We start from the raw sequence: 15,217 nt of genomic DNA on the forward strand, positions 1-15,217 counted from the left end.
ACAGCTGGTGGGCCAGGAGCATGGTGCCCCAAGGTTGTCCTTGGTGTGGAGATGTTGGGGAACACAAAGGCTTTCCGAGCCCGCAGTGCCAGGTGTGCAGAACAACACGCGTTTAAAAAGAGTAAAATCTGAACACAAGAAATGTCTTGGGCTCACTGTCGGGGAGCAGAATGGGGCGTTTTCTGATTGGCTGGGACTTGAGGAGAACTGCCCTGACTGGTGAGTTAGTCTCTATCTAATTGATTGACAGGACTCAGAGGAGGGTTGGCTCCACCCTCTGTCCTCCAGCGTGGCCAACAGGACTTCAGGCCAGATCTGAAGCCAAAATAAGACCCTGAGAACAGACTGTTGCCAGACTGACCTGCGGTCTTCCAGTCTTCAAGAATCTTGTCTGCTGGACAAGGATCTGCAGAAATAACAGGCCCTAGGGAAGAACTAGGGATCACCAAAGTAGCTCCGCACAACAAAACCCCAAATCCCTGGCCGGTGAGTACTCCCACTCACTCCCTGCAGAAAGATCACAGCGACTCTGGTTTGTAGGGAGGGCTCTTCCTCCCCAGTCCTCAGCAAGGGGATGTACTGGGTGGGAGGAGAGAGCCCACCCTAAGGGAATCCCAAATTCCAGGGCTACTTCATGGGGCCCTGACCTTCTGCCTGCTGAGTTCTAAAGCAGAAGCATTCTGTTCTGGCTGCAACCACAGAGTGTCCCCTAAGAATATCTATAAAACCTAACTGTTCCCCTAAATGCTCCTGTCATTTCATGGATGTCCCCTCCTGTCCTGTGCATGTGTAGGTATGCTCACGTGTGTGTGTGTGTGTGTGTGTGTGTGTGTGGTGTGCAGAGTACTGGGTCTACACACACAGAGTGTTGGTATCATTTGGAAAACTTAAACAGAACCAATAGTAAAATGTGGTACTGCTCTAGTACCGCATACTCATTGTAAAATTATTCACTGTAACATTGTCACACAAATATGAGCTGCTTGCATTGCCTGAATGCTATAGTCTCCAAGAGAGGCTGAAAGTAAACACTGGAAAAGCCAATAAATAACATGTTTCAGACAACATGGTCAAAAGCAGAAATGGGGGTGATTTTGCAAAGAAGGTGACTGCCCCCCTGTGACCACAAGAACACACTGGAATCTTCATAGAAGATTTTGCAAACTCTACCCCACTTCCAGGATGAACTGGGCTTCTCCTTGGAACTGCTCCTACCTGCTGGCCCTCCCACCCCTCTGTGCACCAGAATCTCTAGGGACAGTTAGGGATGATGTAGATGGGAGAATGGGGTGCATGGAACACAGGGGGCAGAAGTGAAATCAGAAAACCCCTACATCCAGGAGAGGCTATGACAGCAGGTTGCAGAGCTGGGGCAGGTCACTGGAGCCCGAAGTCCTCAATGCCCATATTGAATGGGGATGACCCTGACCTCACAGGACTCCTCTGACAAGCACATGAAAAAAACAATAAAAACACCTAACACATGTAAAGCATAATTTTACTTGGTTTATTTCTACTCTCTTACTCTATTTTTCTTTTAAATCCAGGCTCACTCCCACCACTAAGAATAATAAGACATAAAGTTCGAGGAAGGACACTTTTGTTTTCTAATGCACTGAGTCCAGGCAGAAAGTCAGTGTGGGCCGTGTTATGCAGAGAGCACCGTTCCCTTATTTGTTCATATTTCTTTCTAGGCGCGCTGTAAGCAGCGCTGGCCACCACACAGGGCTGCAGGGCCTCCAGACCCGGCCTGGCCTGGCCCTGGGCAGACTGTTGCTCGGAGCTCCCTCAGGGATACTGGCCTGGTGGGAAAATACCCCTGTAAGGTCTTCCTTCCCTTCCTGCTCTCCTTTTGCCCTGGGCCCCTGGCAGGGTCCTTGTGGCTGCTGACTTAGTGGACGGGAAAGAAGGAAAGAGAATTGAGCTTGGGTGAGGAAAGATCAACGTTCACCCCTTTTGGGGACCAGCTGCTGGCCCGAGGGCCTGAGCTTCCGGTGGAGAGGAGGAAGAGCACAAAAGAGCTGGTGCATTCTTACAGGTCATTGAGAACACCGGCCCCCACCTGAGAAGAAAAATGGAAACACAGAGCGACATACCCAGGAAGAAACAAAAAACATTAATAACAGGTTTATGAAAACGTACACCTCACTAATCATTAGGCATGCCAATCAAAACATTTAGATGTCAATTTTTCCTTCTCCATTTTGTATTGTTTTAGGAAGATGCCTTGTTTTAGGAAAGGTTAAATTGTGCAAGCTCCCTCTTGAGCAGCTTCTGGAAACAAATTATTTTGAAAATGGTCGGAGTGGGGACTGACATGCATTCAACATTTGCTCTGGTTCGGGACATAGCGTAGGAGCTCTCTAAAGAATGAGATTATCAGTCTTCTCAACACTCATGGGATGTACCACCATTATCTCCATTGTATAGACAGGGAAACAGAGATTTGAAGAGACCAACAATTTGCCTGAGGTCAGATAATTAGTAACCTGGAGGTGCATGTCAAACCCAAATCTCTGATCCCAAAGCCCATGGTCATGACCACTATGTTTTTCTGTCTCAGAGCCTTAAAATCCCATATGAGTAATTGTTCTTGTAATCATCTGTCCCAAGGAAGTGATCAGAGATACAAGAAAGACAGATATACAAGGGTACACCCTCTACTGAAATTATGGAGGCTTATTAACTGCAGATGTTTTCTAATAGGGGAATTATTTTAAAAATAATAAACAAAAGATTAAATATCATTATGTAGTCATTCATCAGCAGTCATATTTTTGAAGAAATTTTAATAGAAACAAAATGTTGATGATATGATATTAAGTTAAAAAGGCAGGTGTAAAACTACATAGACTATAGTTTCCAAGACATGTGAACAAATTAACGGAAGTTATCTTTGGGTTGACAATGAATAATTTAATATTTTAAAATAGGTAGAGAGAGCTGGGCATGGTGGCACACGCCTATAATCCCAACAGCTCAGGAAGCTGAGGCAGGAGGATCACAGGTTTGAAGCCAGCCTCAGCAACTTAGTAAGGCTGTAAGCAATGCAGTGAGACTCTGTCTCAAAATAAATAAAAAGGGCTGGTGATGTGTGGCTCAGTAGTTAAGTGCCCCAGGGTTCAATCCCCAGTCCCAAAAACAATAGGTAGGAATTTGAATCTCAACACAAAGAAATGATAAATATCTGAGATGACAGATAAACCATTGACCCTTACCTGATCATTACACATTGTATACATTAAATGTGTATAGAAAAATCACAGCATACCCCATAAACATGTATAGTTACTATGTGTCGATTAAAAATAAAAGAATTTATCTTTGGGTGGTGAAATGGGAAAATTGATTTTTTTTCTTCTTTTTGCAAAATTTGTGAAATAAGTAGTTATTATTTTTAGCATTCAGGAAAATGCAAAAGAAGTTGAAGCAGAGGCTCCTCTTCCAGGGTGGATTGGGTTTGCCAGAGTAAGAGGGGAAGATGTAGATTGTAGAAAAGGAGCAGGAAAGACTCAGAGAAGGGCCAAGCCACAGACTGCCTGAGACAGGAGGGACAGTGTGCTTCTGAGACTTCCAATAATTGGCTCTCCTGCCCGTTCTCTTCCCATGAAGCCTTACAAGGTAAGCCACAGGAATGCCCTGGGGCCCTGTGGCTGCTTGGGGAGAAGAGGAGCGGGGAAGGCAGGGGTAGAAGGACATTCTCACCAGCCACTGTGGTTGGTGGTGGTGGAGAGGGAAACCCCAGAGCTACTACTGGGTCTGAGACAAGAAGGGGCACAAGTGAAGCCAGCCCAGGGTGGGAGGAGGCCAGAGGGGGGCAGGTCCTGGCTGAGGCTGTTTCCCCCTTGCACAGCTATGAATGGGGAGAGCAAACCACTTTCCTTCAGTACTTACAGCAAGCCGCACAGAAGGCTTCTGGGACCCCAAGAGGACTGGGGATTCTCCCTACCAGCAAGCAAGCCATTGGTTCTGCAGCCACAGACACCTCCCAGGTGTCCTCCAATTCTAGTCAGTTCTCCAATTCCAGCATCCACCTGGAGACAGTGTCAGATGGCACCAGCTGAGGACTGGTGCCCAACACTGCTCCCCATCTTCAGATGCCAGTCCCAAGCCCCAGGAAGTTTCGCCTGTGCTTCTGTCTCACAATATAAACCAGGGTTCCTGCGATTGAACCTTCGTTGGGTTCTATTACTTTGCTCAAGTGGCTCACAGAACTCAGGGGAACATTTACATTTAGTGGTTTATTTTAAAGGATGTTACAAAGGATGCAGATGGAGAGGTATATGAGGTGAGGTCTAGAGGGACACAGACTTCCATACTCTCTCTGGGAAACTCCGTGTGTTCTGCAATCTGAAGCTCTGAGGACCTGTCCTCCCAGGTTTTATGGAGGTGCATTACCTTGGCATGATTGGTGACATCATTGGTCATTGATGATCAATAACCTTCAACCCCTCTTCCCCCCCCCCTGCAGGTGCAGGATGGTGCTAAAAGTCCCAATCCTCTCATCCTGCCTTGGTCTTTCAGTGACCAGCCATATCCTGAAGCTGCCAGCCACCAGCCACTTCATTAGCATGCAAAAGACACACTACTTTGGAGATTCCAAGGATTTCAGGAGTGTATGCCGGGAAAAGAGAAAAGACCAAATACATATTTCATAGTATCTCAATTGGTTATAGCTAAGGTTCACTGGCTGTCCTGGACATCCAGCCAAGTCTTAGAAAATGTGTTCCAAGTTTCCAAGGAAGACTGACAAGTGACTCTTAACACAGTCCCATCTGTCAAGATGAGACGGCTTATCCTTTGCTGTCAAGAGTTCACAGAGAAACAATCTAGAAAGCCCTGTAAGCCCTTCCCTGAATCCTGTTCCTACCCATGTCTCAGTGGGTTGGGGTCAGGAAATCCTCAGGCAACCAGGACACCAGGTAAGGACAGAGAAGTGTGGACCAGGCAGTCCTGGGCCCTGACCCCACAATCCTGCATGCCCGCCCACCCTAGGTAGCCCTTGTCCCCTGAACCCCAGTTCAACAGAGCGACCCTCTTTTCTTCCTCCCTCCCTCTCCCCCTGTCTCTCCTATTGGCTGCTGGATCGTCCTGTCAGCTAAGCCCAAGAGGATGACCCCCAATGTACAGGAGAGAAAGACACAAACAGCTGTTAATTGTGTTTACTGGTGCATAGAAACTGTTGGGGGGTTATGTGGATATTATAAACAAAAGCCAAGGCATGGGAAAGGAAGAGTATCTCAAGAGAGAGATGGGGCAGAAGTTTCTAGACACAACCATGAGCGCTTACTTCTTTTTGCATGGGCTTTTGATCATTGGTATGTTTTTTTATCCTTTTTTATTTTGGATCCTTTCTCCTAGCTCTGTCCTCTATTTTTGGTAAGAACCCTTAGAAATCTCTTTCAGGAAGGCAGGGGACAAATTAGGAACACAGTGGGTTTTTCCACAGGGCCAGAGAGAAAGAATCCTGGTTGGAGGCAATGGCTGGAGGTGAGGTTAGAAGCCCAGTCTTGGGTTCAGTGGAGGAAACCCGGAGATCACAGTGGAATCTGCCTGGGCAGAGAACAGAAGGGGAGAGGAATGGGGGAAGAAGACGGGAAACACAGCAGCACACATCCTCCCACACCACTGTGAGGGAGGCTCAAAAACCAACTCACTGTGGGATGCACAGCAAATGACACCATCAGCTCCATCTTCCATTTCTGACCACAGGTGTGCAGGAGGAAACCAGTGATCCCCAAGAATGGAGCCATGGACAGTGACCCTGAATCCTTCGGAATCCACACTGTATCCCAGAAACGACTCCCTGGATGGAACAACCTGGTCATCAGAGCAGGTGAGGGAGCCCCTGTCAGAGGCCGAAAGAGAGCACGGCCATGTCTACTTTTCCCTGCTCATCTGTGTCCCCGGAGTCACTGGGAATGGACTCTTGATACTGTTTCTCATCTTCTGCGTCAAGAGGAAGCCGTTCACTGTCTACATTCTGCATCTGGCCATTGCCGACTTCATGGTCCTTCTCTGCTCGTCCATCTTCCAGCTGGTGGACAGCCTCCACCTGCACGATGACACCTTGCTGAGCTACGTCCTCCTCCTCATGATCTTCGGCTACAACACGGGTCTGCATTTGCTCACTGCCATCAGCGTGGAGCGCTGCCTCTCGGTGCTTTACCCAATCTGGTACCAGTGCCGCCGCCCGAGGCACCAGTCGGCCGTGGCCTGCGCACTGCTGTGGGCTCTTTCGGTGCTGGTATCGGGGTTGGAAAACTTCTTCTGCCTTCTGGCAGCGGAGCCGAGATTCCCAGAGTGCCGATACGTGTATGCCTTCTCCTGGGTCTTGACCTTCCTTGTCTTCGTTCCTCTCATGATCTTCTCCAACTTGATCCTCTCCGTCCAGGTCTGCTGCCACCTCAAGTCCCGTCAACCGGCCAAGCTCTATGTGATCGTCACGGCCACCGTGGTCTTGTTCCTGGTCTTCGCCATGCCCATGAAGGTCCTGTTCATCATCGTCTACTACTCCAACCCCAGCGATGAGTCTGTGTGGAAGTTCTTCCCCTATCTGAACCTGCTGTCCACCATCAATTGCAGTGTGAATCCAATTGTCTATTTCGTGGTGGGAGGTCTTAGGAGAAAGAAAAGTAGAAAGTCCCTGAAAGAAGCGCTGCTGAAGGTCTTTGAGGAAAAGCCAGAGCCAACTTCAGGTGGGAACGCTGCCCCTTCCTCTCCGACCTCGAGGTCCTTAGGACACTCTTGAGGGTCAGAAGCTATCTCCATGGGAAAAGGTAACATGTTCTGAAAACACCTCTCTGCTTTCCCACCTGCAGCTCACCTAAGATAAAAATCAGTTCCTTTGTTCCTCCTGGGAATTAGTAATAGCAACAAGACATGCAGTCCCACGATCCACCTGGCCCCTGTGGCTTCGTGACAGCTAACCTTTTAGGACACTTACTCTCTTCCAGGCACCAAGCCCCACGTTTTACACACATTGTCTCAGTTCATCTCTTAACAACCTTAGGACTCAACACTGTTACTCGGCCATGAAAGGTGAAGGAAGTGGGGCTCCCAGAGGTTTAGTAAAGTTACGGAGCATGGAAGGCCCAGCTGGAACGGGACCCGCAGAACCCGACCCCAAGCCCTCCCTTGCACCCATGATACCCAGGACTGTCTTTGAGAGGTGATATCTTAAACTGTTTGCACTAATGTCTTCAACACCACTCCCCACTGTCTCTCCCTTAGGTCTTCTTTTCAAACCTTGTGCTCCTGATTAGTCAGAGGGAAACGTTTTCTTCTTAGAAAGGAATGTGAATTGTTGGAGACGCAAAGATGACTATGAATACTTACAAGGGACTATCAGCCTGTCCTATAGAAGTGTCCCTATTATTTACATATTAAGAATTCATCCGGGTTCAATCCCCAACACCACAAAAAGAAAAAAAAAAAAAAAGAATTCATCCTGAGATGCGTTGGGGGATAGGAGAGCTATCCCATAAGTCCTTTAAGAATGTCGTCTTGTAATAGTGAGCAGGAACTGCCGGGCTTGGTGGCGCATGCCTATCATCTGGACAATGTAGCAAGTCTTTGCCTCAAAATAAAACTAAAAGTGGCTAGGGATGTAGTTTACTGGTAGAGCACTTGCCTAGCATGTGTGAAGCCCTGGGTGTAACCCTCAGTACTATGAAAATTTAAAAAATAAAATAAAAAGCAAGGGAATTTCAAAAAGAATCACTGAAGCTTTGCTTGAACATGGAAATTTTCACTTTTGTCTCCCTCCCTCCTTTCCTTCCTTCCTTCCTTCCTTCCTTCCCTTAATCTGTGGTATAGATACATCCATAAAATACAACAGATGGAAGAATACTTTCTTTGCAAAATGTGTACAAAACAAAACCATGTATTTTTCTAGAGAATTTCAGCGCACGGCTATTACACCATCTCTTCAGCCCACCATCCCTCATTTCTCAATTCAGTTCTGAGTACCCGACTTGAGATGCTGCCAACTCTTTTTGGAATGAGGTGTTTTCTTTTTTTATTACAAAGCAAACATTTCACTGTGGTCCCAAGGCCCTCTGGATGGACTTCACTATTTTAAGCCAAGCCCCAGCACTTTCCAAGACTATTTATAAATTTTGCTCATCCAGCCATTTTCTTACTGGAATTATCTTGCAGTCCAACCTGATCATCATGTAACAAATTCTTAAATTTAATTCCACTTACCTTCAGATTTTGCTGAATGGACTATGATTTGGTGGCACTAGGACAGTTCCAACAAATGATTATCACCAGATATAAATTAGGATGTACTTTTAATAAATACAATAGTGGAATGATTAAAATATGGAATGCTCAATCAAATTGAGCACAATGGGGACTACCAGAGGCTGGGTGGTGGCAACCGAAGGGTACAAAATTTCAGTTAAGAGGAATAAACTTTCAGGACCTACTGCACAGCATGGTGACTGGAGTTAATAGTTAATAATAATGTATTGTATATTTCAAAATCGCTAAAAGTGTGGATGTAGCTCAGTGGTGGAACACTTGTTCAGCATGATCGAGGCCCTGGGTTCAATTTCTAGTAACAAAAACAATGACAACACCCACCCCCCACCAAGGAAATTGCTAAAAGGGTAACCTTTAAATACAAAAACAAAACAAAACACCACACAAAATTATAAAGTCTGCAGGGTGGTGATATGTTAATTAGCTTGTCCTCTTCACTGCATAATGCATACATAGATCACATCACATTGTATCCCACAAATACAAAAAATTATTTGTCAAATAAAAAATAAAAAATTGAAAAGCAAGGCTTGGGGAAGAATTTTACATTCATCAGTTATTTATTTAACCAAACATTAACTGAAGGCCTCTTAGTTGCCTGAGACTGCTCAGTGGGTAAGTCACAGCCCTGGCCTCAGGGTCTCCCAGCCTGAGAGCTGAAGGGACCAGACTCCTACAGAGTTATTATGCATCTTCCCCAGGATCACAAACTGTGCCACACACAGCGGGCGCTCAAGAAATATCTGGTCCATAAACAAATATATAAATGTAAAATAATATAATAATAGCTGACATAAACCTTTCCTATAAGGAACTAAAGATATTTTATGGATGGATTCTCCTATTTAAATAAACAATAACAGAGATCAAGTCTACACTGGGAGATGCCCAGGTTTCTCAGGTCTCCCAGTAATACAGAACATGAAATCAAATATTTGCTCTAAAAGTGACACAGAATCAGTGTGAGAACAAGGACAGAGTCTCAGTGAAAAGCTCTCAGAACTGACCTGTGGTTTCCAGACTTTTTCAGAAGGCCTCCTTGACATCTAACAGGAGCTTTTGAATGTTTCTTTTGATATTTTTAACTTATATTTATTTATATCTCCATCATTGATGTGGTTCACCAAAACAAAGTAAATACTAGAGGTTGAAATAATAACTACAGATGGTTGGAACAGGGTAAATATAGTAAGGAAAGAAAAGCCATATTGGAAAGCTCAGACACTTCCCATGAGGGCTGGTGCAATTGCTAAAGGTAAGTCCATACATTTGTTTCTGAGTTTTCTGGAAGTCAAAGCAAAGAGAAAAAAAAAAAAGTTTAGCAATAAGTGTCAAGCTTCTGGTTTCATAGGTATTCAGACGTACACTGTTTCCTGATTCTTTCTGGGAGGTCGTGGGGTGAGGTGTCCTCAACGACATCCCATTCGTAAGTGCAGTAGGAAGGTTTCTAATGTACACTTCTCAGGGTAAGCCAAATACATCCCATCAAAGGGCGATTTTGTAAAGGCAGGCAACTGCCAAGAGAAAGAAGCGATGCTTTCTGAGGACCCAGCTCTGACAGGGCCTCTGGAGTGTCTGGGGATGGAGAACGGCATCTTTTCCTTCTGAGGATGATGTATAGCTATTACTCCTCACAACTGCTTCTTTGATGAGAAAGGGATCCAGAGGGTGCACGGCTGCATTTACAGTTGGGATTCTTGGTGAAGACACCCTCTCTGTGACATCCACAAAAGGCAAAAGGGCAAAAGGGGGTGAAAGTTCTCTTTTCAGCATAGAAAATGAGCCCCAGTAGATCACCCTCCATTGCAGGACAGAGCAAGGGTGTGAAGCTGTTGACCTTTCCAGAAGGGTAAAAACAGGCCTTTCTCCTCTTGGCAGCATCTGTGTGTGCCCTTCTTACCACTCCGGCTAGTTGGAAAAGTCACACTGGCTAGAGGTGTGGCTCAGTCATAGAGCACTTGCCTAGCATGCATGAGGTCTTGGATTCAACCTCCAGCACCACAACCCCCAGAGAGAAAAGAAAAAGAATACAGAAAAAGTTGCAATTGTATTGGTTCTAGGCTATGCTGTTTGTATAGGCTAAAATTATAGCCTGTGACTTCAATTTATTATTTTTGATTATTAGTGACTCTGAACATTTTTTACGTTTATGGGCTAGACATTAACATTTGTGTCTGTGTGACTCAGTGTGATTATAAGTTACCCACCATGTCTCCACCCATTCATCCACTAGCGGCCCAATATTTTTCTCCTCAGTTTAATTGAGCATTCCATATTTTAAGGGATAGTAACCCACTATTGTATTTATTAAAGTACATCCTAATTTATATTTGGTGATAATCATTGTTGGAACAGTCCTAGTGCCACCAAATCATAGTTCATTCAGCAGAACATTAGCACAAAGAGACGGGCTTACCGGATGCACACTTCATAGATCATTTCAGCCTTTACTCAGGATCGGGACCACACCTATGGGAACAGACCCACTTTCCTGGTGGAAAATGAGCCACTGAACAAAGGAGGGGACTGGGCTTATATAGGTTGTGGGTGATTTAGTGAGCATGTCAGTCTGGGCACTGAGGAATTTGAGTTTGGGGCTGGGGAGGTCAGTGGCCAGCACCTGGAGAGGCATTATCTTGGAAGAGATTAGTGCTCCCTAGAGACTACCACTTTAGGATTGATGACACATTTTTTCCCCTGCCTGCGTCCAGCATCTGAAAGAGATTTACCTTGAGAAAGTCTGGCTTTTTCATTCCCTTTTCCCAGGCCTCATTATTTGGGGGTTTTTCATTTTCCATATCCAATAGCTCCTGCCCACTCCGTCAACCATGGCACCCTCAGAGTCACCACATGTGTTAGGGGTTGGTGGGCTCCACCACATTCTGTCCCCTGGGGGGGGTGTGTGTGTGTGTGTGTGTGTGTGTGTGTGTAGGGCTGTTCAAACCTGGGCTCAGATCCCTCCTAGCTCATCAATGCTTGATTGTGGTCCTGGGCAAGTTCCCCGAGTCCCCAAGGCCCCCTGCTTCTTCATGCTGGTGGAGGGGGACAATGTGGACATCTGCCTCCCAGGACACAGAAGGATGTTGCATCCATTATCAGAAGGGCTTGTCACAGCAACTGTCAGTAGTGAGGACCATTGTGGACAGTTTTTAAAATTCCACTCTTGGTGCCTTCTGGGGATCACCTGTGGGGTTTGACTGAACCTTTGGTTTCCCGATGCAAACAGAGTCGTGGGGGCCCAGGTGACAGGGTGGGACACATTTTACTAAACCAAGTTCAGGGAAGGTATCAGGAAGTTTCCCTCAAATTCTCCTCAAGTAGCAATTCCACCAACAACACGTCTGTGTGGCTCCAGCGCCGGCTCACTCTCCCGAGACCCCACAAAGGCTGTTCAGGGCTAGGCAGAAGAATCTCACCTGGGGTGCATTGAAGTGTTGAGAGTGAAAATCAATTGCAAGGAAAAGTCAAATCAAAGTTAAGACGAAAGAAAGAAAACAATCCTATTTGGTTATTTCTTTTCAAAGATATCTGGAAAGAAACCAGGAAGGAAGAATGCAAGTTCTGTACAATAATATTTTGCCCACTGAATATTTTTTCCTAGCTGTAGATGGACACAATACCTCTATTTTGTTTATTTATTTTTATGTGGAGCTCACACATGCTAGGCAAGTGCTCTCCCACTGAGCTACATCCCCAGCCCCTCACACTGAATAATTTCTAAAGAATATTTCTGTAGAAAAGTTCTATCATGGGCTGGGGTTGTGGCTCAGCGGTAGATCGCTTGCCTCTCACATGCAAGACCCTGGGTTGGATCCTCAGCACCACATAAAAATAAATAAGTGAAATAAACGTGTTGTGTCCAACTACAACTAAAAACTAAAATATTAAAAAAAAGTCCTGTCATCACACAAAAAAAGAGAGCAGTTGTGTTTACAACAAAAACAACATTGACCAGTGTAAAACCCTCTTATGTTTCCTATTTTTGGCCTTTCTGTTCTTAATAAATAATTCTAATGATGATTTTCAATACTCTGTTTCTTGTCATCTTTCTAACCCTTCTGGAAATAATTGAAATGATCCCTTCCTGAACTTTGATCACTTTCTTAAAAGTACAGAACTTTTTAAAGAGGTAGCTGTTTCTCTTGGGGGTAGGATTGCTAGATGGATTTAACAAAACTATTAGATATACATGATGCAAACTTGTCAACCTACCAGATTTTTTTTAATGGCATTTCTTAATTTCTTCTCAGCTGAAAACACAAAACTCAAAGTGCTCAGTTCCTAACCAGCCCTTGAGCAATTCAATGTGGAGTGTCCTCAGTGTCAAAGTCTCCTTTTCTCTGGGTCCAGAGGGTCTTGAGGCATTCATGCACATAGGTTATCTAAAGGCCAGTCAGCTGCCACCCTTTCTCCAGAACCAAACAGTGCAAGGGGTTATTTTCTGTCCCAACTATTACAGAGGACTAACTGTGGTTCACCTTCCAGATCCATCCTAAGAGGAGCTGGAAGGCTCAGGAGGCCATTATAAGTCCCATCTCTAAGGATGTCCACAGGGAGGTGTGTTCACTTGATCTGCACACACACCAAAGGGCATGAAGTGGCTGACGCAAATGAATTAAATGGAAAGTGAAATGGGTAACAGTGGAAATCAGAAAAGCACAGGTAGCACCGGAGATGAAGGCCAAGGGGAAAACAAAGATGTGAACATGCAGGCCACGGTCATGTGTGGCCACGGTCATGTGTCGTCACATTGCATCAGGTACAGGGTGTGGGCTTTCTGCAGTCAAAATAAAAAGAAAAACCTGGGGCTGGTGGGGAGTGACTGGCATTCTCTGCAGGCCACCTGGTTCCTGGGTAGGGCTGGTGGAGGAGGCAGGAGACACACAGGCTGCGCTTGCTCTGAACGGCTTCTGCCGTGGATCTTCCGGGGGATACAGGCTTAGAATCCACCCTACAGTAAATGCAGCTCTGGCTGTTTTAAGCACCTCTATTGAGATCTACTTCACTAGCCACCAAAGTCATCCATCTAAAATGTACAGTTTAATGGCTTCTAGAATAGTCACAGACTTACATAACCATTGCCACAATCTAGTTTTAGAACATTTTCTTCTCCCCTCAAATAAAGCCCATGCCCATTGGCAATCACACCCCAGATCCCAACAGCTGTGGATCTTTCTCCAGTCTCTATGGATTTGTCCATTCTGTGCATTTCCTATAAATGGAATCAGACAACGTGTGGTCATTTGTGACCAACTTCTTTCTTAGCATGTTTTCAACCAATATTACAGCATGTATCTGTATTTCATTCCTTTTTATTGCCAAATAATATTCAGTTGCATGGACACTTCTGATGCCTCCTTTCATTAAGCAGAGAGTAATTCTAGGGGGGTGGTGGGGTAGATGGCTTTCTAACTGTCCATGAAATTAACAGAATATCTAAGGAATTTGATGCATAGTTAGTCTTTCAAATTATGGCTGTACATTTTTTCCAGGTGAGAACTTGATCAAATTTGAGCAGAAACAGCCCGCATATATCCTGGTGGGCAAGACAGATTCTGGGGTTGGCCAACAGTGACACACAAACTTCAAAAATTAACTGATCAGCTGATGGGATTGAGAAACTTTTGGGAAAATTAAGAAGCCTAACCAAGATTCATGCTCACAACAGCAGTTTTCCATCTGTGTATGGAACACCCAGTACACGGAGAAGCACTTACCGTCAAGTTGGGGTTTTACTTAGAAAACCGTTCTGGCTCTCCCATAGCTTGTGAACAAAAAATGAAGGTACATAGCACAGAGCCCATCTCAGACTTGACCCTGAAGACTTCCAGAGCAGGAGTCAGCATGGCCCATCATGATCATAGAAAAATCTTAATGCACTGGCAAAAAGCTTGAATCTGAGAAAGTGGCTTCCACATCAACCCAAAAATGAATAGACTGTCAGGTGAACTTCCGAGTGAGAACATGAGTTCCCCTGCTGCATACCCTTCCTGGATACGGACTGATGAAATAGGGGCGAATTATGTGCCAAAACAAAACCATTTTGAGTTTAATGTAGGTGATTTAAAAATCATTCTTCTTATACAATTTAGGTTGTAGGGTCAGTTATCTACTGATTGTGCTCCTAGTTTATGATAAAAATAATTTAGAAGGATACTCATCTTTCTAGTCTGAATGGCTCTTTTTTTCCTGCCCTGGCATCAAAACCATTCTGCCTCTTGCTTGTGTGGGAAGCAGAGGACATGGCACAGTTCATCTCTGTACCCCATGGCCACCACAACTCAGGCACAGGACTGAGGTGCAGCCTATTAGAATCTTCCGGACCCACTCCTATTTTTGTGGCTTTTTTCTTGAATAGCTCTCAGGCTCTCATTCATTAAGCAGATGTCCACTGAGCCCTGCATGTGCCTGGCACTGTTTAAGGCACTGCAGATAAAAATAATAATAAGTAGAGAAAAAGGACAAAGAGTGACAGAGGTATTATTATGTTTCTATGGTGGTCAGGGATGGCATCTGTTATTGTTTAGATATGAGGTTCCCCCCCAAAAGCTCATGCATAAGACAATGTAAGAAAATTTGGAGGTGAAATGATTAGGGTTTAAGAGTCTTAACTTAATCAGTGCATTAATCCATTTGAATGGTTAACCGGGTGGTAATGGTAGGCAGGCTGGGCTTGGCTGGAGGAGGTGGGTCACTGGGTGCCTGACTTTAGGGTTTGCATTTTGTCCCCCTCTCTGTTTATCTGCTTCCTGGTGGCCAAGTCCTGAGCTGCTCTTCTCCTCCACACCCTTCATGAGGTTCTGTTGCACCTCAGGCCCCCCAAAATAGAGTTGGCTGTCCTGGGACTGAGGCCTCTGAAATCAAGAGCCCTGAATAAACCTCCTCCTCTAATATCGTTCTTGTGGGGTCTTTTGGTCACAGTGATGAAAAAGCTGACGAAAACAGC

At 45.2% G+C, this 15,217-nt stretch overlaps 1 protein-coding gene across 2 annotated transcripts; it reads left to right on the forward strand.

The window, feature by feature from the left end:
- The first annotated feature begins 340 nt into the window (after window positions 1-340).
- On the forward strand, window positions 341-9,841 carry LOC107153184 (mas-related G-protein coupled receptor member H-like). 2 transcript variants are annotated; one of them, XM_015498692.2, is made up of 2 exons: window positions 341-486; window positions 5,713-9,841. In XM_015498692.2, the coding sequence occupies exon 2, from the start codon at window positions 5,744-5,746 to the stop codon at window positions 6,749-6,751; it is 1,008 nt and encodes a 335-aa protein (XP_015354178.1). In that variant the 5' UTR covers window positions 341-486; window positions 5,713-5,743; the 3' UTR covers window positions 6,752-9,841. The 2 variants fall into 2 exon arrangements, with proteins under 2 accessions (XP_015354178.1, XP_048661845.1); XM_048805888.1 differs by lacking the exon at window positions 341-486 and adding an exon at window positions 4,470-4,922.
- The last annotated feature ends 5,376 nt before the right edge of the window (window positions 9,842-15,217 follow it).

This window comes from Marmota marmota, unplaced genomic scaffold (genome assembly GCF_001458135.2).
Source record: "Marmota marmota marmota unplaced genomic scaffold, marMar, whole genome shotgun sequence".
Classification (NCBI taxonomy): Eukaryota; Metazoa; Chordata; class Mammalia; order Rodentia; family Sciuridae; genus Marmota; species Marmota marmota.